Below are 24,948 nucleotides of genomic sequence, written 5' to 3'. Positions count from 1 at the left end.
GCCTTTTGATTTTTTTCTCCTAGGATGACTTTTGGGGCTGCAGTTCTTTTCAGTCATTCCATCTCTCCACCCATCCTCTCATCCCCTGTTGCTCTGTTACACTCAGCCAGAGCTTGTGCTGGGCGCTAGGGTAATTATGGTGCATCTGTCCCAGATCCTATCTCCAACAGATTACAGCCAAAGATTTGGGCATTCAGTGCCTGTTTTGGAAAAAATACATAAATGATCTAGTTATAAATATCTGAGATTTAGGGTGAGCTGGAAGAAAACAATCGTGGAATCGTGGAATCGTTGAATCGTTTTCTTGGCATTTGCCTGTAGTAATAGGCAGAGACAGCACAGCAGGAAGCAATCATGCAGAAACCTTTAGGGGACATTGGGGCCCACACCATCCTTCCCTGGAAATAGTGTTAAGGCCAGGTTGATAGGGAGGGAAGGGGTGGAATTCAGAGCTTACTTGTGGGAAGACAATAGAGAGGTCAGGGCTTAGCATGTGAAACCATTCAGTGAGAGTTAAAATACGAAATGAACTGTATATTTCTGAAATAGGCACTTGCCGATGTGCTGATGTGCAGAATTTAAGTTACATAATTATGCTGAATCAGACAGGCATTTTATAGCAATTATTTTATAGCAATTATTGTGGCATTTAAGATTAGTGTTTTGGTGTGCATTAGGTGGGACCACAGTTGAAAATATCCTCATCTTAGTATCAAAGGTTGTCTTAGACACATACTAAGTGAAGAAATCTAGAAAAATAAACCTGATTCATTTGGGGGAAATAAAGTAGAAGTATTGTATATAGTAAAGCAATGTTTTGCTTCTTGTTAAAAATGTGAATTTGTAGGAGACGTGATTTCATTGTTTTATGATATTTTTATGACATACAGCTGTATGTTCAAACATACATACACACCATATATATGTTTATATATATGTATGTTTATATATATGTTTATATATGTATGTTTATGTTTATATATGTATATATGTTTATGTATGTTTATATATGCATATGTTTATATATATATAAACTTGTTTATTTTTAAAGCTATTAATTACCACCTATCACAGAGGGTTTTTTAAATAAATAATTTAACCTTTTGGTTTATTATGATTTTTAATGGTATTTCAGTTTATTTGACTTTTCAGTTGTTATGGGAAAGCAAAGGTGACATTACTTAAATCACACAAACAAAAATGAAATATGATGGAAGAGGATTGCAGTGTGTTTATTGAAAGAATTTTTCATTTTAAACCAAAGAGCATTGGACAAATTCTTAAGTGTACGCATGGAGCTTTGATTCGCGAGGTTGTTTTCTGCATTGAAGAGTTAAATTGAGTTTTAAGTCATGGTACCGCTGACTTCCAGTGTGTCAGGACTCTGGAGGGGTGGGATGAAAGGGATGCTTTGCCAATGATTTAAAACCATCATGTCTGCTTTGCTTAGCAGATTTCTTTTTCAGAAATCCAGGAATGATAACTTTTCTTTAAAACAGATAACCACAATAAAAAGATTTTTTCAAGGTTTTGTGTTGAGCTGCAATGCTTTTCAATTTCGTTTCCTTCTTTTAGTAGGCTGTATCTCCCCTTTGTGGTAGATGATGCTATTACTGGCATCAGGAGGAGTCTGGCTGAGCGGTTTGATATACAAGGCACGGACTTTCCCCGGAAGGCCGCCACTGGGATTGGTCTACATGGCCAAGTTGTGTTAGGACTCCAGCCGACCGCGATATGGGCCTGGTGTCTGGCTGCATCCCGGGAATCCTTCATTTGGTTTTGCTTGAATGCAGCAGGCATTGCGGCTGAAGGGATATAGACGGAGCTGGACATAGAGCCTATGGGGTTTGGCTGGGAAGACCTCTTCTCTCCCAGCTCCATGGCATCAGCAGCCAGCCTCCAGGAAAGCCTGGATAGCTCTCCAGTTTTTAATTTTCTCATGATTCCAGGGCTGGGAGGATGCATGTGTATTTCCCGTTCAGGAAGACCCAGGATGTCACAATCCATATGTAGAAGAGGTGGATAGATAATTATCCTCTGGACTCTGCCAGAATGGCCTGAGAAACATCTCCCAGGTCTAGGGAAACCAAAGGACTAGAGCACAGGTGATACTATCTGCTCTTGGTTGTTTTAGCTAAAGAGGAAGTCAGACACAGGAGGATACTAGCTGGTGGTCTAAATGGTATCACTGACTAAGATCCAGTTTCTGAGTGAGATGCAGCTTGGAAAGGCTGGAGGCTGGCCAGCTGACAGAGGTTGGAGAGTACCTTCAGATACCTCAGGGAAAGGAGGTCACCCAGTTGTTTACTGAAAGTTCTTTCTTTTGTGAATGAAGGGGGAAGGAAGAAAACAGACAGGGCATTTGGTCACTCATTAAACACTATTGTGCACTGGTTCCTGGGAGCACAGGAGTAGAGGAAAGGCAGCCAGGAGGTTGACTCTTACTTTTGCACTCCTGTGACAATAATGAATAAATTAATGCTACTTAACATTTATTGAGCCAGGCTCTTTAACACTTCACATACCTTAATCTATCTAAGCTTTACCAACCACCTGATGAAGTAGGCTCCAAGGTCATCCTGTTTTAGAAAGGTCCTTTTTTAGATGAGAAAACAGGCAGAGAGAGGATCAACACCTTGCCCATGGCCACAGGATTGGTGAGAGCAGAGTTGGGCTGGGTCGAGGCATCTGATATGAGAGCCCATGCACTTATCCTCTATGTAATATAAAGCTTGATGTTTATATGGGGTGGCCTGGTCATAGTATGAATAGTTTGTGGCCAAGTGAAAGAATGATCACAGGCTGCACTCGGTGCCCTGGAAATGGGTAATACACAAAGACACATGTGTTTGTAACACTGGGAGGTAGGTGAGGCTTCATCTCCAAGAATGTAGCCCTTCTTGTGTTAGTCAGTGGAATCCTCACTGGTGGCTCAGGAAGGTTGAGAGTGTGAGGGGGAAGTATCCTGTATGATAGGGAAGGATGGATATGATCAGACACCATGTCCACTTGGGGAGCTCAGATTCAGAAGGTTTCAAAGATCATCACTTATAATCCCATGACCTAAGAGCTCAGAAATGGAGAGTCTGGGACGGAAATCAGGTCCTTTCAATAGGAAGACCGCGAGGTGGTACTGAAAGATGTCTGTGTGGCTCAGGGAGTTTCTTGCTAAGCTCAGACTGAAAAGATCCAAGGAGGACAAGAGAACCCTTCTTAGGACACACACAACAGAGTGATGAGGATGAGCAGATCGTGTCAGGGAGTGAGAGCTCAGAATGAATTGAGGCTATTGAGGAACAGCCAAGGGTCGCTTAATATTGCATGGTAGCAAGGAGAACAAGGGGTACATAGATTCCCTGAATGTCTGGCAGAGAACCATTCTCCAGTTGCAAAGGGAGTTGGTAGGTCCACACAGGAAGGACGAAGGAGCGAGGCAGCACCGAGCAGCCATGCATGTGGTGTCCTGACCAAGAACTCACTGGCCAGGGCATGATGTGACCCCAGAGATGACATCATGCATCTGCACAGGTCATCTGAGAGGTGGATCACAGGACAGGTGCATGAAGCCTGGAGGTGGATGAGACCCAGAGTCTGATGTTGACCCTTGGAAAGGGCCTGTGAGTCGTTTGACAGGAAGAGATGAGCATCAGGAGCTGGCACAGGCTCACTGGGGACCGGCCACGTCAGACACACATCATTTTCCCCTTCGAGAGGCTTCCATCTGGCAATGTCACAGACAGAGTGGACCAGTGAGATGTGTCCCAGAGTGTTGTGGGACATTGTTTGCACTTGCCAGAGTGACCTTAGCCCAGCAGAGCTGATGCATGAGAGAGAGGTGACCCTCAGGGAGCTCGGTCATGCCAGAGGTCCCCAGCCAGTTCAGTACCCCCGTCTCCTCTATTCTCCTCCTCCTCCTCCTCCTCCTCCTCCTCCTCCTCCTCCTCCTCCTTATTATTATTATTATATTAGCTCCCTTCCTTTCTCCTCCTTCTGTTGGTCCCATTATTATAATTAAGATTTGAATAATAAAATTGATAGAGGTAATTCCTTTTAATTTTTGTTCTTCCAATTTCAAATGATGTGTCCCTAAAGTGCTGGGATATTAAGTTAAATTGCCCAAGAGATTAAAACTGTTAGTGAGTGGGGAAAGAGGTTGTATTCATATTTCGAAGACGTTTTGGGCTTTATCCAAATAAGAAATTTGGCCTACACCCCATACATACAAGCCTTTCATGACAGATGAAGACCAACCTGTGGGGAGTGGGAGACATTCATGTCTGCATCCATAAGACACCAGGAAGCTTTGTCCTGGCAGGAACACTGTGGATACATCTCAGACACTGGAGTGATGCTCACCAGGTAACAAACTCTCTTGTTCATTACCAACAATTCTAACTCTTTTGACCATATGTGAAGATTCTCTATATGGCCAATTCAGTACACAGGGGCTGTTACCAGTCTTGGGTTTTGGGGGCTTTAGAGGCTGGACTATGGGGGTGGGAGTGACAAAGTAGTTCTGCAGCGTGCCTGGGGAGACATCAATGGCAGCATCATGGAGGGTGGCTTGGAGTATATTGTTGGGGGCTGTTGGCACCCTGAGCAGCTGCTATTGAAGGGGAGGCATCCCTGGTTGGGTGGAAGGCAGAGCAACTGCCTGCAGAGGGGACCCTGGTAGGAAGAGAAGAGAGAGAAAGTCACCGAGAAGGTACTGGAGATGGAACCAGAAAGCTTTGGTGTCCTTGGCTCAAGGGGGTTCAGCCTCACGGCCCATCAAGACCAACATGGTAGGACCTTGTTGATACCCTTCCTCTCCCTGGTTGCTGGCCTCGAGGCTGGGCTGCTATTTCAAGACTCAGTTTAGGTGTTGGAAATCTACCCTGCCTCCCCCAGGCAGCCCCAGTGTTGAGACTCTGGACTCCCTCTGTTCTGGTTTGGAACTCATCTGCTTCCCCCTGGCCTGGGGGCCTCAGGAATGAGAACAAAGCCTGACTGCTTTGCCCAGGTTCTTTCAGTGAATGTGTGCGGAAGGGTTGAGTTCTCACCACAACCCTGAGGCCAGATTCTGGGCCCCCAGGGCAAGGGCAGCTGGGGGCACCCTTGGATGGGATGGGCTGTGAAGGCAGCAGTAAACCCGAACTTCTTGGCTTGGGAAGAGAACAATATAGATGCTTCAGGAGTGTGAAATCTGCCCCTGGTTTACCGTCATCCCCTCCTACCATTAGCCGCAAATCAGCTGAGGACTCCCAGCCGAATGGCTCAGATAAGCCGGGGGCGGGGGCGGTGTTGGGCACCTTGGCCATCTGACAGCATCCCTGGCCCCTCTAGCTCCAGGAGATACAGAGAGTGGATAAGAAAGGGCCTGCATCTTCTGCAGGCAGCACATCTGAGAGGAGGGAGACCATGTGGGCCTTTCCCAGATACCCAGCTCCCCTCCAGGGAGCAGTTCTTCTAAGACCACAGGGTCTGGCTTTAATTCAAACAAGCCTACTGGCATAGCAAGGAAGCCACACCTCGAGGAACACTGAGTGGGTAAAGCCTCTGGGCGTGGCCCTTCCTTAGTGTGGTCCTTCCACTCCCCCACACACCATGCACACTTGTACCTCCAGGTTCCCATGACCTTCTGCTCATTACGTGCCACACGAAGTGCAAAGTGCCAGATAGGACAGTCCCTGCTCTCAAAGGAGCTTCTAGGTCATTGGCTTGCTGTGCTAACTTGAATAACGGCCCTGACAAAATATCCAGGTCCTGGTCTTTGGGACCTGTGGCTGTTTTGGGTTACACTGGAAAAGGATCTTTGAGATGTGATGAAGGACCTTGAGATGAGGAGATTATCCTGGGTTATCAGAATGGGCTCACAGGCCAGCTCAGGTTCCTGCAAGAGGGAGACCTACCCACAGGAGAGAAGGTGACGGGATGGGTGAAGCAGAGGGAGATTCAAGGTGCTGCTCTGCTGCCATATAGATGGAGGAAGGGGCCAGGAGCCAGAGAACCCTGGGAATGCAGTTCTAGAAGTGCAAAAGGCAGGAAAGGGATTGTCTCTAGCCAGACCGTCCAGAAGGAGGGTAGTCCTGGCAAGAAATGGATTTCTGCTCAGGAAAACCTGTTTCACACTTCCAGCCTCCAGAGCTCTGAGGACTCTAGAACTGAAAACCTGCTGTTTTCACGTGCTATGTTCATGACACTGTTAGAGCAGCCCCAGGAAAGTAGTACCCTCACCCACCAGAGGACTGACAGGAAACACATAGCCATTCACAACACTGGAGGAAAGAGCAGACTGAGCCCACAGAGCACAGCCCCGTTCAGGGTTCAGGGTTCAGGGTTTAGGGTTTGTGCTGAGTCTTCAGATCGTGCACACCATTCCCTGCCATCACGCAGCAGTGTTGTGCGTGTTCTCCCAGGGACGTAGGCCACGATAAGATGAGGGTCTCATCCACAGATGATGTGTGCTGGCAGGAGAGGGAGTGCCTCTTCCAGCCCAGGTGTCTATTGCCTTAGTGGCCCTGGGCAGGCTTTGACCCTCAGTTTCAGATGAGAGGGGACTGTGGGAAGCTCCCTCACTCCAAGAGGGCCTAATTATGGGCTCCCAGATCTGCTCAGAAGGAGTGGATTGACTTCAGACAGCCCTGGGGGACGATCTTGCTCTCTGGGTGGCCTCTGTTCCTTTCCTGACCTCTCGTATGGTGTTTAGCCATCGACATCACACAGACAGTGTCCCTCCTGGCTCCGGAGAGGACTGGGTCAACCCTAGAGCCGGCATGGCAGGGGTCTGGCAGAGCCGTGGGCAGCTGTAAGTGCCCCACAATGCGTGAGTCTGAATTCTGCCACCCTCCAACTGGGGTCTTGGGAAAGTGACCATTTTGGAAGGTGACTCAGCACCCTGCCCTCACCTGGACGGGTAGGTCGGCCCTTTCTGGTATCCCTCCCTTGTCCTCCATCTGATCTCAGGCCTCCCTCCATGTCTTGCTCTGTCCCTCTGCCCTGAGTGATCACTGCTGGGTGGGTTGGGGGCACAGGCCTGGTGTGGTGCTCAAGTGACCATCATGGGGCTGTGGTTCTAGGGAGAGGCTCCAGGAGAATCAGATGGAGAAGGGGCTTCTGTGCGAGCATGGCTGGGACTGAGAGCACTGTTCAGACCTAAAGTCGGGAGCCCAGTCTCAGAGGAGCCGCGGCCCCTCTGACACCAGATAGTGGCCCTGCTGGGTGTCAGCGTGCATCAGGGGTATCTCCACAGCGGTGTCCTGAGCCCCTCAAGCCTGCGCAGGACTCCGAAATGCTCATCTTCCCCCGAGGGAGAGCGATGCTTGCCTGATCCAAAGAAGTGCCTAATGCAGCCCTCACTAGAGCTACTGGGGACTACAATGTCCTCCAGGCACCTGGGCCAGTCTGAGCGAAGGGTCTGAGTACCGGGAAGTCAGGTGAGCCAGGAGCATGCTCTTGGTGGGCGTAGGTCTGAGCCCTGTGGTGGTTTGTGAGGTAACTGTCATGAGATCATGATGCTGACCTTCAGGGGGCAGGGCAGGGAGAAGAGGGGAGCCAGGCCCTGGGTTCAAGTCCAGCTCTGCCACTCCCAGGCTTTGTGACATGGGGCAAGTCACTAGGCCTCTCTGTGCCTTAGCTCCCCCCTTGGTAAATTGGGCATATTGGTAGTACTTGCAGGTAGAGTTACTGGCAGGATTAAATAGTGAAATATGCAAAGTTCTTAGACTGGCAGGTGGCCCACAGGAGGAACTTACAACAATGAGCTGTCACTACTATTCAATTCCATGGAGGACACCTGTAACAAGCTGGCTTCTCCCCGTTGTCACAGGCAATGACATAAGGAGGAACTCTGCTACCTGGTAAAAGCAGTCAGTGTTGGCCAACCCCATGGGGGTGTCACTGTGCCCTCCACCAGTCCTGGCAGAAGAGTCTCAGTGGATGGGGGCAGCCCGCAGACCCCCGGTGGGGGGAGCTCAGTGGGGACGGATGATGGGTAGGGGCCAGGAAAACTCTCGGGCTGGCCTGCCTCTACAGATTCTTTGACTTAAGTTTGGAGGTGCTGGGTCACACTGCCCATAAGAAAGTTTCCTGTTGTTCTGGAGAGGGTATGCATGAAAATGCAGGCACCACACCCAGGATCTGCCTGGGAGGGTCAAGAGCACCACTTCTCCAAGTCTTGGCATCCTCTCTGGCAGATGCCTAGACACAATCTCTGACCCACAGTCCCTGAGTGCAACTGTCAAGGGCAAAGAGCAACGGCCTCCTTGCCCATGGGGAGCATCCCCGTGCCCCTGCTTACCTCATCCCTAGGCTGACACCACATCAATGGCAGCTGGTTGCAGCTTTGAACAAAGTCACACAAGGTATCCAGTTTGCCCTGAAAAGCAGATGTGGCCGTGAGGAAGCTCTAAGGCATGGCAGTCACCTCCAAAGGGTAGAGTCCTCTGTGGCTTGAGGTGGTCCCAGATATCTCTGTCTCCAGGAACACACTGACGTAGCACTGCAGCCTGTCCCTGCGGCAGGGGCCTAGTTGCCTTGTGTGTTTTGGGGCAGGAGTGTCACTGTACATCACGGATTGCTTTGGAATCTGGAACATGTCTTCCTCATGCTGGGCTGCCTGGGGCCTCCCCATCCCTGTCCTCACACCCCCTGCAGGGTTGGGTGCTCCCTCACTGGGTGGGGCCTAGCATGTCCTGGGGTAAGGACATTTCCTTCAGGCCTCCTCCTCCACGACGCCCTGGTCCCTCCATGCCACTGGGCCCCAAGGACAATGTAGTTAGCTCAGTCCCTCAGTCTGCTGAGCAGACTCATGCAAGGCTCGCAGGAGCCACTGGCATTTCTGGATAGTTTTAATAGCGAACAGACCTTGCTCAGAATTCTCCTGTAAAAAATTTAGTTTCTGACCCGAGGGAGCCAGCTTCTGATTGAGCTTGTGTTTCCTTATTCACCTGCTGGCTGGTGAAACTGAACCCACTGCTGGAGTTGCTGTCAAGCTCTGAGAGAGCCCGGGACTGGTGAGCTGTACCCAGCTACCAGCTTCTGCAAACCTGGGCCCGTGCTGACGGGAGAGACCCTAGTGCTGGGCCCCACGTGGTGGTGGTGTTGGCAGGAGCCCTCACTTTTTGTTCTCTCCTGGGCTGGGGGATTGGGATGGCCCCTGCCTTTTCTCGAGTGCCAAGGGATCAACGTCAGTTTCCATAAAGTTCATCTCCCTGAAAGCCACGGTTCACGTGGGCCCTGAACAGCTTCTCCCTTTTCTTCCTCAGCCTAGCCTGGAGGTCACAGAACCCTCCCTAATGCTCTTCTTACCTCTAGGCGTCTCATGTTGTCTTCCTGGTACGAACAACAAGGGACAATCACTGTGGTGCATGTGTGTATACAGGTCTCTGACTCCTAGGAAGAGAAAGCACAGTTTACTTTTCTTTCTGGCAGCTCTTGGGGACAGACATATGACATGTGCTGCACCAGCACCTGTCAGTTGCCTCTCAGCAAAAGTGCACCACTAGGAGATTTTGAGGACAAATGAGGAGCACACTGTCCTGTGACAGTTTCCCCATGGAAAAACAAGCAAACTCGATATATTTGCATAGAGGGCATTTCCCCAAAGGCCAACAAACACTATCCTGTCCCTTTGGTCTCCTGGGGCTGGCCTTGGTGGAGAATCCGGTTTTGGGCTGTGCAGCGTACAAGAGGGCTGTCCAGGTGGGAGCGTTTGCCGGGGACAGGGCTGGCCTCCCCTGACCCTGTCAGATCCGTTCTCAGCAGGTGGCACTACACCCAGTCCCTGTACAGCCCAGGCAGTGAGGCCTGTTTCCACCAGCTCTCAGGCTCAGGTACCCCTGTTCAGGACACTGTGTACCCACTATAACTCCTTCTTCTGGGACCTGATTTGGGCCCCCACCCTGGGGGATCTACAGCCTCGTCCCCTGACCCTGGCTCTCTGTGCTCATCTGGGCTGGGCCTGCCTCACAGCTCAATGCCGGGTAAGACGCCCTCCAACCTCCCCAGCCCCGCAAGTCCCTAGAGTCCAACCCCAGCCAACCCCATGGCCCTGCCAGAGGACCGGGATGGAGATCAATGACATGCAGCCCAACATACATCAGATCCCGGCCACAGGACCAAATTTTGAAAATAAGGCTCCTTTTCTAAAGGAAATGTTGACAAAGAAAAACAAAGCTGAAGCCATCATGTTGCCTGATTTCAATCTATACCACAAAGATGTGATTACCAAGACAGCATAGTATTGGCACAAAAACAGACATATAGATCAATGGAACAGAATAGAGACTCCAGAAATAAACCCTCTACTTTATGGTCAACTAATCTTCGAAAAAGCATGAAAAAACATCCAATGGAAAAAAGACAGTCTCTTCAATAAATGCTGCTGGGAAAATTGGACAGCTATATACAGAAGAATGAAACTGGACCATTCTCTCATACCATACACAAAGATAAACTATAAATCGATGAAAGACCTCGATGTGAGACAGGAATCCATCAAAATCCTAGAGGAGAACATAAGCAGTAACCTCTTCAACATCGGCCACAGCAACCTCTTTCATGACACATCTCCAAAGGCAAGGGAAAAAAAAGCAAAAATTAACTTTTGGGACTTCCTCAAGATAAAAAGCTTCCGCAGAGCAAAGGAAACAATCAACAAAACAAAGAGGCAACCCATGGAATGGGAGAAGACATTTGCAAATGCACTTCAGCTAAAGGGCTAGTATTCAAGATCTATAAAGAACTTCTCAATCTCAACACCCAAAAAATAAATAATCAAATAAAAAAGTGGGCAGAAGATACGAACAGACAGTTTTCCAATGAAGACTTACAAATGGCTAACAGACACATGAAAAAGTGTTCAAAATCATTAGCCATCAGGGAAATTCAAATCAAAACCACATTGATATACTACCTTACTCCAGTTAGAATGGCAAAAATTGACAAGGCAAGAAACAAAAAATGTTGGAGAGGATGTGGATAAAGGGGAACCCTCTTACACTGTTGATGGGAATGCAAGTTGGTGCAGCCACTTTGGAAAACAGTGTGGAGGTTCCTCAAAAAGTTAAAAATAGAGCTACCCTATGATCCAGCAATTGCACTGCTGGGTATTTACCCCAAAGGTACAGATGTAGTGAAAAGAAGGGCCATATGCACCCCAATTTTCATAGCAGCAATGTCCACAATAGCTAGACTGTGGAAGGAGCCGAGATGACCTTCAAAAGATGAATGGATAAAGAACATGTGTACAGTGGAATATTACTCAGCTGTCAGAAAGAACGAGTTCTCAACATTTGCTGCAACATGGACGGCACTGGAGGAGATAATGCTAAGTGAAATAAGTCAAGCAGAGAAAGACAATTATCATATGATTTCTCTCATCTATGAAACATAAGAACTAGGAAGATAGGTAGGGGAAGAAAGGGATAAAGAAAGTGGGGTAATCAGAAGGGGGAATGAAGCATGAGAGACTATGGACTCTGAGAAACAAACTGAGGGCTTCAGAGGGGAGGGGGTGGGGGAATGGGATAGACTGGTGATGGGTAGTAAGGAGGGCACGTATTGCATGGTGCACTGGGTGTTATACACAACTAATGAATCATCGAACTTTACATCAGAAACCAGGGATGTACTGTATGGTGACTAACATAATATAATAAAAAAACATTAAAAAAAAACCAAAACAAAACAAAAAAAGAATATATATATATATATATAAAGAACACGTGGTCCATATATACAATGGAATATTACTCAGCCATCAGAAAGGATGATTACCCAACATTTGCATCAGCATGGCTGGAACTGGAGGGTATTATGCTAAGTGAAACAAATCAAGCAGAGAAAGACAATTATCACATGGTTTCACTTATTTGTGGAACTTAAGGAATAACAAGGGGATCATTAAGAGAAGGAAGGGAAAAATGAAGGGGGGGGAAGAACCATGAGAGACTATGGACCCTGGGAAACAAACTGAGGGTTTTAGAGGGGATGGGGGTGGGGGATGGGCTAGCCCAGAGATGGGTATTAAGGAGGGCACGTATTGCATGGAGCACTGTGTGTTATACACGAACAATGAATCATGGAACACTACATCAAAAGATAATGGTGTACTATATGGCGACTAACATATCATAATAATAAAGAAAATAAATAAAAGTTCACCTGAGTGTCTCAAACAGTCCTTTGGAAATTGACCGAAAGTCCCTCTATTTTAATAAGCAGCACAGCCCTTGCTGAAACAGGCTACCTCAAGTTGCTAATTCGGTGGCAAAGACCTTGGATCAGCAGAGCTGCATACTTGGGAAGGGTGTTATGAGGCCCAAATCCTTTCGAGGCCCTACCCTGGCTCTTTCTTAGCCTCTTCTTTCTGCCAGCTCTCTGCCCAGGTAGCTGGGAGGTGCTGTGGCGGGGGTGTAAATCTCCCACAGGCAGCAGGAGCCCTTCTGTGTGAAGTTCAGTGTGGGCATTGGGTATGCTGACCGCATCAGGACCCAAATCATGACTTACCATTTCTATTTTCTCTGGTGGTCGTGGCTCGTTGTTGGTCTAGAATGTTAAAGAGACATGAACACAGGCTGGAGGGCATGGAGGGAACTGGGTCCATCATGCAGACAGGAGGGGACCCTGCTCAGCATCAGGTAGACAGAATGTGGGCTTTAGGGTGTCAATCTATGAACGCACTCCCCATGGGTCTTTGGCCAACTAGCTGCACTGCCCTGAGCTTCAGGGTCCTGGGCTATCAAAGGGGGGTTGGACCTCCCTGGAGGGTGCATTGGAAGACAGCCAGACTAGGCTGCCTGGTCCCTGGCAGAGCACCCCAGCCGGTAGTTTTCTACAGCTGCCCTTCCATCCCATGAAGACGAGAGAACTCACCCGTTACTCTCCCTTACCTCCCAAGTCCCCGCAGCCCTCTCTGGTCCCCTCTGCGGGATGGCAGCACCCACCCCTGCTTTCTGTCCTCACAGCAATGAGACCTGCTTATGTCCAGTAGCTGTGCTCTGTCCTTTGCCACATGTGCCATCTCCTCTTCTTTCACCAGCTCTGGCCCATGCCCCTGCAATCCTAGCAGCCAGTGCATCTGCCCTCCTGCCTCCTCTGGGGCCAGTGTCTGTCCTTTGCTAGGGCTCTGCTTGCCATACCCTATGAAGGTGACAGTTTCCCCTCCACCCCCTGGTACCAATCCAGACCAGACACCAGACTGTGAGCTCCTGAGGGCAAGGCTGGTGGCAGCTCCATTCCAGTCCCTCTGTGGCCAGCATGGGGCCCAGCATGCCCTGGCCCTTAGTAATGGCTGGGGAAGGAAGGCCAGACACACTGGACGAGGGCAGAGATCCTTGTTGGTGTCCAAGACTCAGCTGCCCCAGAGGTCAGGAATCCTCCCAGCCAGCAGGATTCTCCCTTGGGGCCCTTAGTGCCTCCTGCAGGGCCCGCCTTCTTCCCTCAGCACCAGAGGCCTCATCAGGTGCTTGGTCTCCCTGAGTGCTCCAGAAGCCTGGCTGCTGTGAGACCTCCCTAGTGTCTGGGGCCTGAGGTGGCTTCTCTCCACCGGCCATGGCAGCTCACAGGCCACTCCTATGGCCCGGTCTCCTATGGCATGTCCTAACCCCTCCCAGACCTGCATGAGGCAAGATATCCCTCAGACACAGGCTGAATCTCTGCCCGGGAATAGAAGACAGGCTGTGCTTCTATTGCTCATGTGAAGAACTGAGAGCTGATGGGAACCTACCCACAGGCAGAATCGAGGGGAGGAATGGGCTCGTATCCCTTGTATTTTGGGGAGGGCCCATGTCACAGACTGTGGGGGCAGGGCTCACTCACATTCATGCAGCAACAGATGCAGCAGATCACCACTGGGATAATGAGCACGGTTGGGACGAGCACTGGGTACAGGAAAGAGTTGTCAAGGATAGGCTTTTCTGTGACAACCACGTGCGCTGTGGTCTCTGGTATGACAACTGTGGTCTCAGTTGTCTCCTGTGTGACAACCGTGGACACTGTGGTCATCTGTGTCGTGGTTGTTGTAGTCGTCCGTGTGGTCGTCGTGGGCGTTGTAGTCGTCCGTGTGGTCGTCGTGGGCGTTGTGGTTGTCCGTGTGGTTGTTGTGGTTGTCTGTGTGGTTGTTTTTGTCATCCTTGTGGTCGTCCGTGTGGTCATCGTGGGCGTCGTGGTGGTCCGTGTGGTCGTCGTGGTCGTCCGTGTGGTCATCGTGGGCGTCGTGGGCGTCCGTGTGGTCGTCGTGGGCGTCGTGGTCGTCCGTGTGGTCGTCGTGGGAGTTGTGGTCTTCTTTGGCGGTTCCTTGGGCCTTAATGGGTCACCCTGCAAAATCCAGACATGTCAGTGACCAGAGTGGGCATGAGTGACCTCTTCAGGGGAGGATACCCTGGTACCCCACACCACACCTCCATATCCACCTGCTCCCATGGGAGCACCTCCAGGGAGCGCTGAGGGACTAGAGGACAAGGACAATATCCAGAGAGCCACTGTGGACCCCTGGGCCACTGAGCGCACCAGTAGTCCTGCTCAGAGGCTCAGTTCTAGAGATTTGACAAGGGAGTGGAAAACCTGTGGTGGGGCAAAGCAAATCCTCACTGCACGCCTTGGCTGACACACTGCACAGCCCTGCCCTAAACCAAGTGGTCTGCTTTCCCAGAGGCAGGGGACGGAGAGGGGTAAGGGTCTGTGTCCAGGAGACAAAGAAGCTGAAGGGAGAGGCAGGGTCAGGGCCTATGGTGCTGTGGCTCCTCCTGAGGTCTTTCCTACATGTATCTGCTGAGGGTGGGCTGTAGTTGGTGGGACTCTGATGGGCAAATGGGTGAGTTGAGTCTGCTGATCCAGGAGTGCATATCCGCGCACAAGGGAAGATGCAGTCGGAGGACTGTCAGCACTGCTGGAACCCTCCCAGGCTGGGACTGGACACTAGGATGGTGGCCATTAGGCGCAGTCATCCCTCCTGCCAGGTAGCCACCTTCTCCATCCTAACGCTCTCTGCCGCCCATGTCATGCTGCCCTGGGCCAGGGGTCCAGGTGACGTGGAGCTCTGAGGAGGGGGCACCTGGGAGCAGCAGCTTCTTTCCCACCTGTAGTTGAGCTGCCTGTCCCTGAGCTGAGTCCCAAGCCCTCCCCACAGCCCTGGCTGCTTCCCCATCCACTGCAGGAGAGCAAGGTCAGAGAGAGTTAGCAGAGAGGGAGAGCCGAGGAGCACGAGAAAGTAGCAGAGGCAGAGGGGAGGCTGATGCCCTCTGCAAAATGACAGGGGGTGTTCCCTAAGCAGGCTGGGGCTGGGGGCCAGTGATGGGCATGTGTGGGTTCAGCTCTACCAGCAGCTACATCCATATGCTGGAAACACACCCTGACTGCACAGGGCCACAGCCGGTCCTACCCTCCAGATGCCCTATGTCCGGGACCTGGATTTGGAGTGTCCCAGTGTCCCAGAGGTCGTGGACTCTGGCTCCTAGCACACAGCCCCCTGGCCACTCCCAGTTGCCCAGCTAGAATGCAGGATGGAGCCCCGAGCTCCCCACCACTAGACCTGGGCCAGGGGAGGTGCCAAGATTGAAGGCAGATGGTGTCTGAGGGTCAGCACCATTTCTAGAGTCTGGTCAGAGCTCTGATTGTCCCCTTTCATGTGCTTCCAATGACACTTCGTTCTGCAGGGCCTCGACAGGTGGCTGCACTGCAAGGCCTCTGTGGAAGCCCTCCTAGGGCACCTCAGAAGCCTGAATGTGGGACAGCTTGCCGATTATGAGCTGAGGGCCCCAAGCTGGCTGTGAGAAGCTGTCCCAGCTGCCTGTCTTTGCTTCCACTTGCTTGGACTGCCTGGGACATTCTTCCCCTCCTCTGCCCCCTTGGTGTCTGCTCCTTCCATGAAGTGGTTTTGGACCACACAGGAGGGAGGCTGTAGCCCTACTTTGGCACTCACACAGTCGGAGCCGACGAAAACCATGTTGCCAAAGAAGCTGTTGCCCCCGTCCATGCTGTATTTGACGACAACCTTCCTAAGGCATAGAAAAGGCAGATGGTGATCAACAGTATGGATAGCCATACTTCTTGCTCTTGGGTCAGCCATAGTCAATAGTTTTGTTTATTGCAATGACTATGACCATCAGGCATTGAGTCCACCAGTGAGCATACAACATGGGTAAGGGGGATCACCCCAAGCACTACAAGGTCAACCTCTCAGTGAAGACTGACCAGGCATGCGAGCCTTACATGGGGTCATATGTCCTCGTGGCCACGGGCTAAATGGGCTAAGTTTCCAGGGTGGGGGGGCAGCTTGGTGTCACCAATCTGACTCTTTATTTACAGAATATGTTGACTTAGCTCTGAACGGCTGTCTGGAACAAAGGTACCATCACAGCATACATCATCTCCTGAATCCTACCTTCCTCAGCAGAACCAGGGATGAGGGAATCCTTGAGTGCCTCTGGGGACCACCAACAAGTGCAGGTGTTGAGGATGCCTGGAGGCCTCCCTGAATTAGACACGGACTGCCCATAGCTTGGCAGCCCACGTTCATCCCACAAAAATGCCCATCTGACCCCTGACCTGGGGTACTTACTGTTCTTCGGTATCAAGTATATGTCCAGGGCAAATTATAGATTTTGACGTTACAGTAACCGCTTTTCTATCTGAGAGCAAATCACAATAGAATAATGTCAGTGGCAGGTCCATTCATCCATCTCTTCCTTTCTGCCAGCCCCTGGCAAGCAGAGTTAACACTTCGAAAGACACCAACTTCTCTTCTCTGCCTTCCTCTGAGCCCCTACTGTGCACCAGGCCTCGAGAATGATCTGGTTGGAATGCAAAGAGCAGGCTGAGTCCCAGTTCCCAAGGCCTTGCCTTTGAGGGACTGGAGGGAGACAGGCATTGAAATAACTAACAAGGAACAAAATAAATGCAGACAGTGAAAAGCGCTGAGACAACGAGAAGCAAGGGGAGGACAGAGAGTGGAAGGGAAAAGACACAGTTTAGCAATGGGGGACCTATCCTGTCCTTAAGAGATACCATTTCCTTTTGGAGAAACAAAAATATGCATACTGCAGTGACTTCACTGATGTGATGGCTGGGATTTGCTTCAAAGTAATCCATGGTGAAGGCATCAATAACCAGATTGTACAGTGTTGATAATTATTGAAAGTAGATGAAGCTGTGTCAAGTTTATTATACAATTTTTGCTACTTTTCTTTATTGTTGAAAATTTCCATCATAAATAAAGTCTCTTTGAAGAGAGGATCCTAGAGCTGAAACCAGGTGAGGAGAGACAGGGCAAGATCCAAGGAAAGAATGCCTGGCCTGCAGGAGCAGTGTGGGCCAAGGGCCTGGGGCATAACTAGCTGAGCTTGTTGAGGAGAGAAGTGAGCGAGGAGAGGTGGACAAGGCACTGTGGGCCCTGGGAAGGGGTTTGGTTTTTATTCTAAGATGATGAATCTGACAAGGGGCTGGCCAGATCCAGATAGGATTTGGACATTGAGGCAACAGTAGACTGGATGTGGAGCGAAAGCAAAGAGGAACCACAGTTGACAGGCAGGGTTTGGAAACAATGACTGGGTAGATGGTGGTGCCATTTAGTGAGGTAGTGAAGCCTGAGGAAGGAAGAGGGGCTCTCTTTGTTTTGTTCTGTTTTATATTGTTTTGTGTGAGATCCTAGGAGTTGGCACTCAAGAGGCTCAGGACAGTTCTGTCCCTTGCAGCTGTGGCACCCTCTCTCTCCTGAGACCAAACTCTTTTCATACCCCTAACTTTGGTCACAGGCCAGGACTATTCCCCACAGAATGGTTCATTTCCATGTGGACCAGCCCTGGCCCTAACTCAACTGTCACATTAGCTATGAGCTCCTGAAATGTCTGAACCCTCCACTGGGTTGATAATGAAAGCTAACCACCACATATGCTTTTGGGAATGGCAGTTGTGTCTGAGAGGTAGGATGGCTGGTGTTAATGGGGGAAAAGAATCCCTAAGAAATGCAATTTACTTTCCAGGAGGGTGTTCACAGTCCAGAGCAGAGAGGAGCTGATGGCAGACAGCCAGCATACTGAGGGCGCAGAAGCTTGCTAAGTGGAAAGGAGTTTTCAAACCACTATTGACTGATTCAACTGAATACTTTATTTACTTATTAATTAATTAATTAATTTATTTATTCCAGTATAAAATTTCTTAAAACATAAAAACATTACATACTAAAGACAGAAAACATAAAGCACATAGGAACACCAGTTTTAAAATTTTCTATATGTTTCTCTGTATTTTCTAAAATGGTTTTCCAGACATTGAAATCTAAGGAAAACATAATTAGAAAAAAAGGAATCACTCCTTATCAGTGCATCAGAGGTCTTGGAAATTAAAAAAAAAATCCTGCTAGGCCACTTGCGACCAGCCACAGAATGCATGCAGAATGGCCATCAGCTGAAACGCACAGGAGCATGTGTTGGAGTGTCCCATGGGAGGCCCTGCACCAGTCTACACTGAGGACAAACCCTGGCGATCTCCAGGGTGCAAACCGGTACAGTCACAGGCCACAGAGGAAGGATCTGAGCACATTTCCTAGGAGACAGGTTGTGTCCAGCGCTCCTTAGGAATGTCATCTCAGCAAGGCAAGGCCCAGACGAGGCCATCGGATCACCTCTGTCTGCTTTCCAGCTCTTCCTACACCAGCTCCTGGCTTTGGGCAAACTCATTACTATCCCTCTGCTTCATTCCAGAGCTATACTAAGAAATAACAATAGGTCTGTTTTGAGAATTTTGGGACATGACATAGGCAAGGCCCTTAGCGCATTACCTGGTATAGTAAGTGCTCCATGAATATTGTTCTCCATCTAAGGCCTTCCTCACTCCCTAAGCCACTCCTGAGGAAGTACTGAGCAGGGAAAATCTGATCCCCCGAGGCCATCTACACACTGCAGATGTGGGAATGTGGCCACAGAAGTGCCCTGTCCTATTCTGTGTGCCCACAGAGAAGAAGGAGAGAGACTAGAGATGCCCTGGTGGAGAGGATTTGCTATGGATTGACCAGATGGCCCTGGAAGAAGACGTCACTGACCATAATTTAATCAGGTCAAATGACTGCATCAGGGGACTAACTGGGAAAGCTGAGGAGGACACAGAAAGTCCTCCTGTCCCCCAAATCTCTGAGGAGAATCGCACCCACCTTAATGCTGAGGGCACATCTGCTTGCCCACCCATGTGCTTCCTCAGGCCACTCAGCTATATGGAGGTACACTTGAGCCTAAGTGTTTCCCAAACATTGCCTTACATAGGCAATATGGCTTAGTTAGCTCAGCTACCATATTGGCCCCATTTAACAGTAGAGAAAAGAGAGGCTGAGAACAAATACATATGACATGTTCCTGTGCCATGGTTCCAAGGCCTGAGCCTGGCAGCTAGCACTTTCTCTCCATCCTAGGTACACATATCCTCCTGGGAAGCTACAAGTGCACCTGGCCCAGACTCAGAGCCCCAGGGCTGCCTCTGTTTCTACCAGCAGTCTCCATGGATTTGGGTCCTTGTCACTCAAGTCAAGTGAGTGCTGAGTGAAGGGAGGGGGAATGCAGTTCTGGGGCACACCCAGCACCCAGAGCCATTCTTGGTAGGGGTAAAGCTCTGCTCCAAGAGGCTCTGGTGCTTTGGGGGTTGATGACTTCTCAGCTTCCCAGCCGGGTTCCTCTGTCCCCTTGTACACATGGATCTATCCTCACAGTGTCCACAATGCATGGTCAGCAAGGGCTTTGAAGGCCTGGCTGCCTGAGGGGAAGGCAGCCTGAGATGGGTAACTTGTCACTTGGAGGCACCAAGGGGATTACTTACCGGGGAACCTCTTGCCATCCATAGTATATTGGCAAACAAATTTCTCCATGTTGCTTGGATCTGGGACATGTACCTCAAATCCCACAAGGTAGTCTTCTGCAAGGCAATATTCAAAGGTCTGTGTGAGGCAGGACTGAGGGTTGCCTTCCCTCCAATCTGCTAGTTATAGCAAGTCACTCCCAAACCTCATTCCCAGGGACTCCTCCTGAGGAAAGCCGCTATGGAAAACCAATATGTGTGGCACCCTGGGACCCGATCCTCACCCAGTGTCACTGCAGGTCCACTCTGAGTGCTGATGGGACTTGAGCACTCAGGGAGACCCTCGCCTCCATCCCTGACCCGTGGAGCCTTTGAAGGCATCCAGCCTCATTCCTTCATGGGCGCAATGCCAGTCCTGGGTTTCTGACCCTGAAATGCCTAAGTACTCCCTGAGGGGTGCAGGTGGTGGTCTCCATGGGGTCTCCCACATGAATGAGAGAAGAGCCAGGACCACAAGGCTGGAGACAACCCTGTCCCATGCCTAAGCTTGTTGTCCAGGCCTGGCACCTGTGTGGCTTTCTGACACTTGGGATTCCCTCCTCCTGCCTGTCTTTCTCTGTGCCTGTGGCAGGCTAGAGACCCCAGGAGCAGGACCCGGAATTGGGTGAGGCAGGCAAGGAGCCTAGGACCCTGCACAGAAGAATCCCCCAGGAAAAGAAGTCCTGTCTTAGCTGTGGTTCTGGAATTCTGGAGAAAATTACTTTTCTCCTGACCCCTCCTGAGGCTTCATGGACCATAACCAACCCACCTGGGGTTTAGCAAACACTTCCTCTCTCAGTGTGGAGACATTGATGTGCTCAGGTGCAGGTTCAAGCCTTAGACCCTCAACTAAGTAATGGGGCTCCCCTGGTGCTTCTTGGCCTCTGAAGCAAACACCAGGGGTTACAACGAGGGCAGCTGGTGGGCCCGGGCCTCTGGGAGTTCACCAGGGTAACATGTAGGTCTTCACTTGCAAGCCCAAAGTCATTAGCCTCCACCGCTGCCTCCTGTCCCAGCCCAGTTAATTCTCCTTCCCGAAGCTTGATTTGCCCTAGCTCAATTTACTCTCTAGGTATAATTCTTCATACTAACAGAAACTTGGACCAGGCTGTCCTGATTTCTCCTTCTTCCGATCTTCCTGAACTCCCATTGATCAGGGCAGTGTCTGCAAGTTCTCTGCTTCGAAGTAAGTAGATTCTAGACCTGTGGCCCGATGCTAGCCTGCTGATGTGCTTTTTAGGCCTTCAATGGCTTTCCAAAAATGGGAGTTAACATTGTAAGGTCTACATATTTTACCTAATAATCCAGATCACTAACTTTTGGAAAACAGGAACATCTGTCATCAGTGGGTTTGTATTTCTGTATGCCACTGCCCAGCTTCAGTTTGGAGCACCCCCAGTGGCCAGCACCTGCTTTACTGCAGTACACCCCCCACTGCAGCCAATCATTCTTCACTTGGCCCGACTCACCTCTCCTACTCAGGGCACCAGCCTGGGCCCTAACAGCCCCTGATGGAATTGGCCCACTCAGGGCTGGCTTGTTGTCTCTAAGTGACATGTCCTCTCCCACACATGGTAGGCAATATCACAGTGCTGCTTTGAACCTGATTGTGCCAGGCTGCCTGCTCACTGCTCACCCTTCATAAGGACCCTTCCCTCTAAGACACAGGGGCTCTGAGTTTGGCCTGGAACAAGCACTTGGGCTTGTCTCCTGTGAACCCTTTGCCAGTGCAGCTAGGACCACCCTGAGCAGAACTGCCACTGCTTGGTCTCATGGAAGTGTCATTTCCACTTGACATTCCAGGATTTCATTGCATAGAAGTATTTCTTTGCAAGACAGAACTGTAAACTCATAACCCACACTGTTATTAGATACAGGCAGGGAAGGGAAAATTCAGCTGCCTGCATGTGCGGAGATCAGGCTCCAGAAGAGTCCAAAACAGCAAGTAGAGTCTTCCTGCCACTAGCAAACAGGCAGAAGGAACCAGAAGTGGGCAAATCTGTGCCAGGCCAAGGCATGTAACATTGGTGTTCATCCAAAACGATACTCCCCACTAACTGAGCATATACTATGGGCCGATCTACACTTTCCTTCATCTCCCAACACGTGTGAACTAGGCATTATTCCCCAGGTTAGAGAGAGGGAAGCTGAGGCGAAGAGAGGGCAGGTGGCTTTCCCCGGAGCCCCGGCAGGTACAGGGCTAGGATCCGACCTCATGAGCCTAAGGCAGGCCCCACTTCTGCCCCCTCTGCTCTTAGTTCTGAGCACCTATCACCTGGTTGCCCAGGATGTAGGGCAGCCGCTGAGGGCAGGGCACCTCACAGCCAGGGACCTCACAGGGCCTGTATCCCTCGGGAATCTTGCACACTGTCCTTTGGCTGGACACCCCCCTTCCCATGAGGTGCGTACTGCAGCCCTCAGGACCCTCCTCAGTCATCACTACACCTACGCAGCAGTGCCACCTGTGTCCCCAGGCACTGCCGCTCTCAGAGGGTCCTGTCTCTCTGGCAAGACTCAGTAAGTGGAAAGCAGGGTCAGGTTCAGATTTTTGAGCAGAAGATATGTTGGGTTAAAGGATTTTGCTCTGTCCAGTAGCTATTCCTTCTGCTCCAACACCCCTCACCCAATTCCTCCAACAGTAACAAACACAGGAAGAAAATGAAGCCCAGGACAGACTAGCATCGGCTTGTGGGAGCTGCATTTCCTACAAAGGGGGCCATTGCATTGCCGTGGTCGGGGGCACGAGCATCCACAGCCCCTGGCAGGGAGACTGGTCTTCTGGATAGAGGGCTTTCCTTCTGGAGCAGAAGTTGTACAGGGCCTCCCAGGGCTCCCGAGAGAGGACCTGGAAAGGCGGGCAGCTCCCCGAGAAGGCCAGGAGGAAGCCGAGCAGTGAGGAAGGGCAACCCACTGACCATGAGACCGACACGGGCACACGAATGGAAGTGACCGCCCTGGGGAGGGTGGGGCTCTGGGAACAGCACCCGCTGCTCGACACAGGCTCCTTGGGAGAAATTCGACTCTACTGACCAACGTTTAACCTGTGCGTCCTCTTCATGCTGCAATTCTGTGTCTGGGATTGACCCAGGGAATCCTACCCCATGCCCACAGACAGTGAGCCTCACGCTGTTCACAGCCTGCTGTAGCCACATGTTAGGGACAACCAGAATAGCGACCAGGGAACTAGTGAAAGAAATGTCCTCCATCTGTGAATGGAATTTGTGCAGATGGCTGGAAAATGTTACGTACTGCATGATCCCGTTAATGTGAAAACATCCTGTAAGAGCATATCTAGTTAGCTATGTACAGATCCAGGATCAGCCATCTATGGGAGTTACCTGTGGGAGAGAGATAGATGGGACAAATGGGAACTTTATCATAGTGGAGTGGAGGGACAGTAGCTAACCAGACTGGCTACAGGTGTGTCCCTGAACTGCATAGCTGGTCCTGTGTTCCTTCTGCAGCCTCCTCTTGCCCAGCACAGCCTGCACGCACTCCACACAGAAGGTCTACCTGCCACCCTGCAGGACCTGCCCACTGGATCTCAGAGGAAAGGCCTCCTCTGCCCTGGGTCCTACACTACGTGCCACCATGGATGTGCCCTGTCTGTTCTTTGCAGACACTCACTTTGGGTCCATCACAGGAAAAAGAATGCCAAGGTACCAGCAACGTTCTGCCTCAGTTAGCGAGAAAGCCCCAAGCATACCCAGCAAACACATAGGAGGGATGAATCTCCAAACCACTGAGCCTAGTGCATCAACCAAACACAGTGTTCATACCACATAGTCCATTAAGGAGATGTTTTTACAGAACGAACTAGCCTATGGAAGGAAAATCAGAACATTAACTGCCTTTAAGTGGTAGGAGCAAGATTTGCTGAACAAGGGATTAGCATGGATTTTCTGGAAACTACTGTAGTGGTCTATGTTTTCATGAGGGTTGGAGTCACACTTGTGTTGTAACTTTTGTCATAACTCATGAAATGGTACACTTTTGTCATAATTCAGCAATATAACTCTTTTTTTATTTATTATATTTTATGTCCTTTTAAAAAAATTTTTTTTATAATGTTATGTTAGTCACCGTACAGTACATCCTTAGTTTTTGATGTAGTGTTCCATGATTCATTGTTTGCGTATAATACCCAGTGCTCCATGAAATACGTACCCTCCTTAATACCCATCACTGGCCTATCCCAATCCCCCACTCCCCTCCCCTCTGAAGCCCTCAGTTTGTTTCCCAGAGTCCATAGTCTCTTGTGGTTATTCCCCCTTCTGTTTACCCTCCCTTCATTCTTCCCTTCCTTCTCCTAGCAATCTCCCTGCTATTTCTTATGTTCCATAAATGAGTGAAACAATTATCATATGGTTTCAGCAATATAACTCTTAATAAATATTGGTCCCTAGTTTAAGATATGCAGATGAAGGGGTTTTGGTGAAGTAGACTAATACCTGTAATTTACTTTAAAATGCAACAAAAATTAAGGATGGATTCATAGAGAGAGAGAGAGAGCAAGTGCCCTAGATTGATTAATGATAAAAAAATATGGTTAGATACTAAATATTAACTGCAAGATGCAGGTAGGGGAGACAGGGCTGTTCATTGTACAGTTGTTTCCACTTTGCTGTAGGTTTGGAAATTTCCTTCACAAAAGGCCAGGAAAATGTCAAAGAACTGAATGGTAAAAATAAACCATGACACAGCCAAGCTGAAGTCATGGCACATACAAAGTGACACGTGACTAATGAGAGGGACAGACCAAGGGCTGTGGGAATCCAGAGGGGCCAGTGAACCAGGGAAGGGGCAAAGGTGAGACTCCTGGGAGTGAGGCCTCAAAAGCGGCAGGCTGGGTAGTAAGGAGGGCACGTATTGCATGGTGCACTGGGTGTTATACACAACTAATGAATCATCGAACTTTACATCGGTAACCAGGGAGGTACTGTATGGTGACTAACATAATATAATAAAAAATCATTTAAAAAAAAGGGGGGGGGCGGGCTGGACTCTGGAAAGCAGAGGGAGGGGCTTGCAGGAAGCCCAATGCCCACCCCTCCAGCTTTAGAGCTGAGGGAAGACCTGGCTGGCCTGTTGGGGGCCAGGGTCCTCACACTCCCAGGCCAGGCTGGGCTTCGGGAAGGGGCCTGCTCA

The 24,948-nt window shown here is 50.1% G+C and overlaps 1 protein-coding gene across 3 annotated transcripts in view; it reads right to left on the bottom strand.

The window, feature by feature from the left end:
- Positions 1-4,035: 4,035 nt before the first annotated feature.
- The window catches only part of LOC125282779 (anthrax toxin receptor-like), a 53,886-nt gene continuing 32,973 nt past the window's right edge, over positions 4,036-24,948 (bottom strand). For all 3 annotated transcript variants that reach the window (XM_048219235.2, XM_048219236.2, XM_057308699.1), the window contains 8 exons: positions 19,783-19,878; positions 16,541-16,610; positions 15,902-15,977; positions 13,801-14,298; positions 12,490-12,528; positions 9,289-9,372; positions 8,279-8,356; positions 4,036-4,668 (listed from right to left, as the gene is read on the bottom strand). In XM_048219235.2, the coding sequence (XP_048075192.1) occupies positions 4,489-4,668; positions 8,279-8,356; positions 9,289-9,372; positions 12,490-12,528; positions 13,801-14,298; positions 15,902-15,977; positions 16,541-16,610; positions 19,783-19,878 (1,121 nt within the window). In that variant the 3' untranslated portion in view covers positions 4,036-4,488. The remainder of the gene's footprint in view (positions 4,669-8,278; positions 8,357-9,288; positions 9,373-12,489; positions 12,529-13,800; positions 14,299-15,901; positions 15,978-16,540; positions 16,611-19,782; positions 19,879-24,948) is intronic.

This window comes from Ursus arctos, unplaced genomic scaffold (genome assembly GCF_023065955.2).
Source record: "Ursus arctos isolate Adak ecotype North America unplaced genomic scaffold, UrsArc2.0 scaffold_7, whole genome shotgun sequence".
Lineage (NCBI taxonomy): Eukaryota > Metazoa > Chordata > Mammalia > Carnivora > Ursidae > Ursus > Ursus arctos.
The sequence above is the reverse complement of the archived record's forward strand: the minus strand, read 5'-3'. Positions and strand labels throughout refer to the sequence as shown.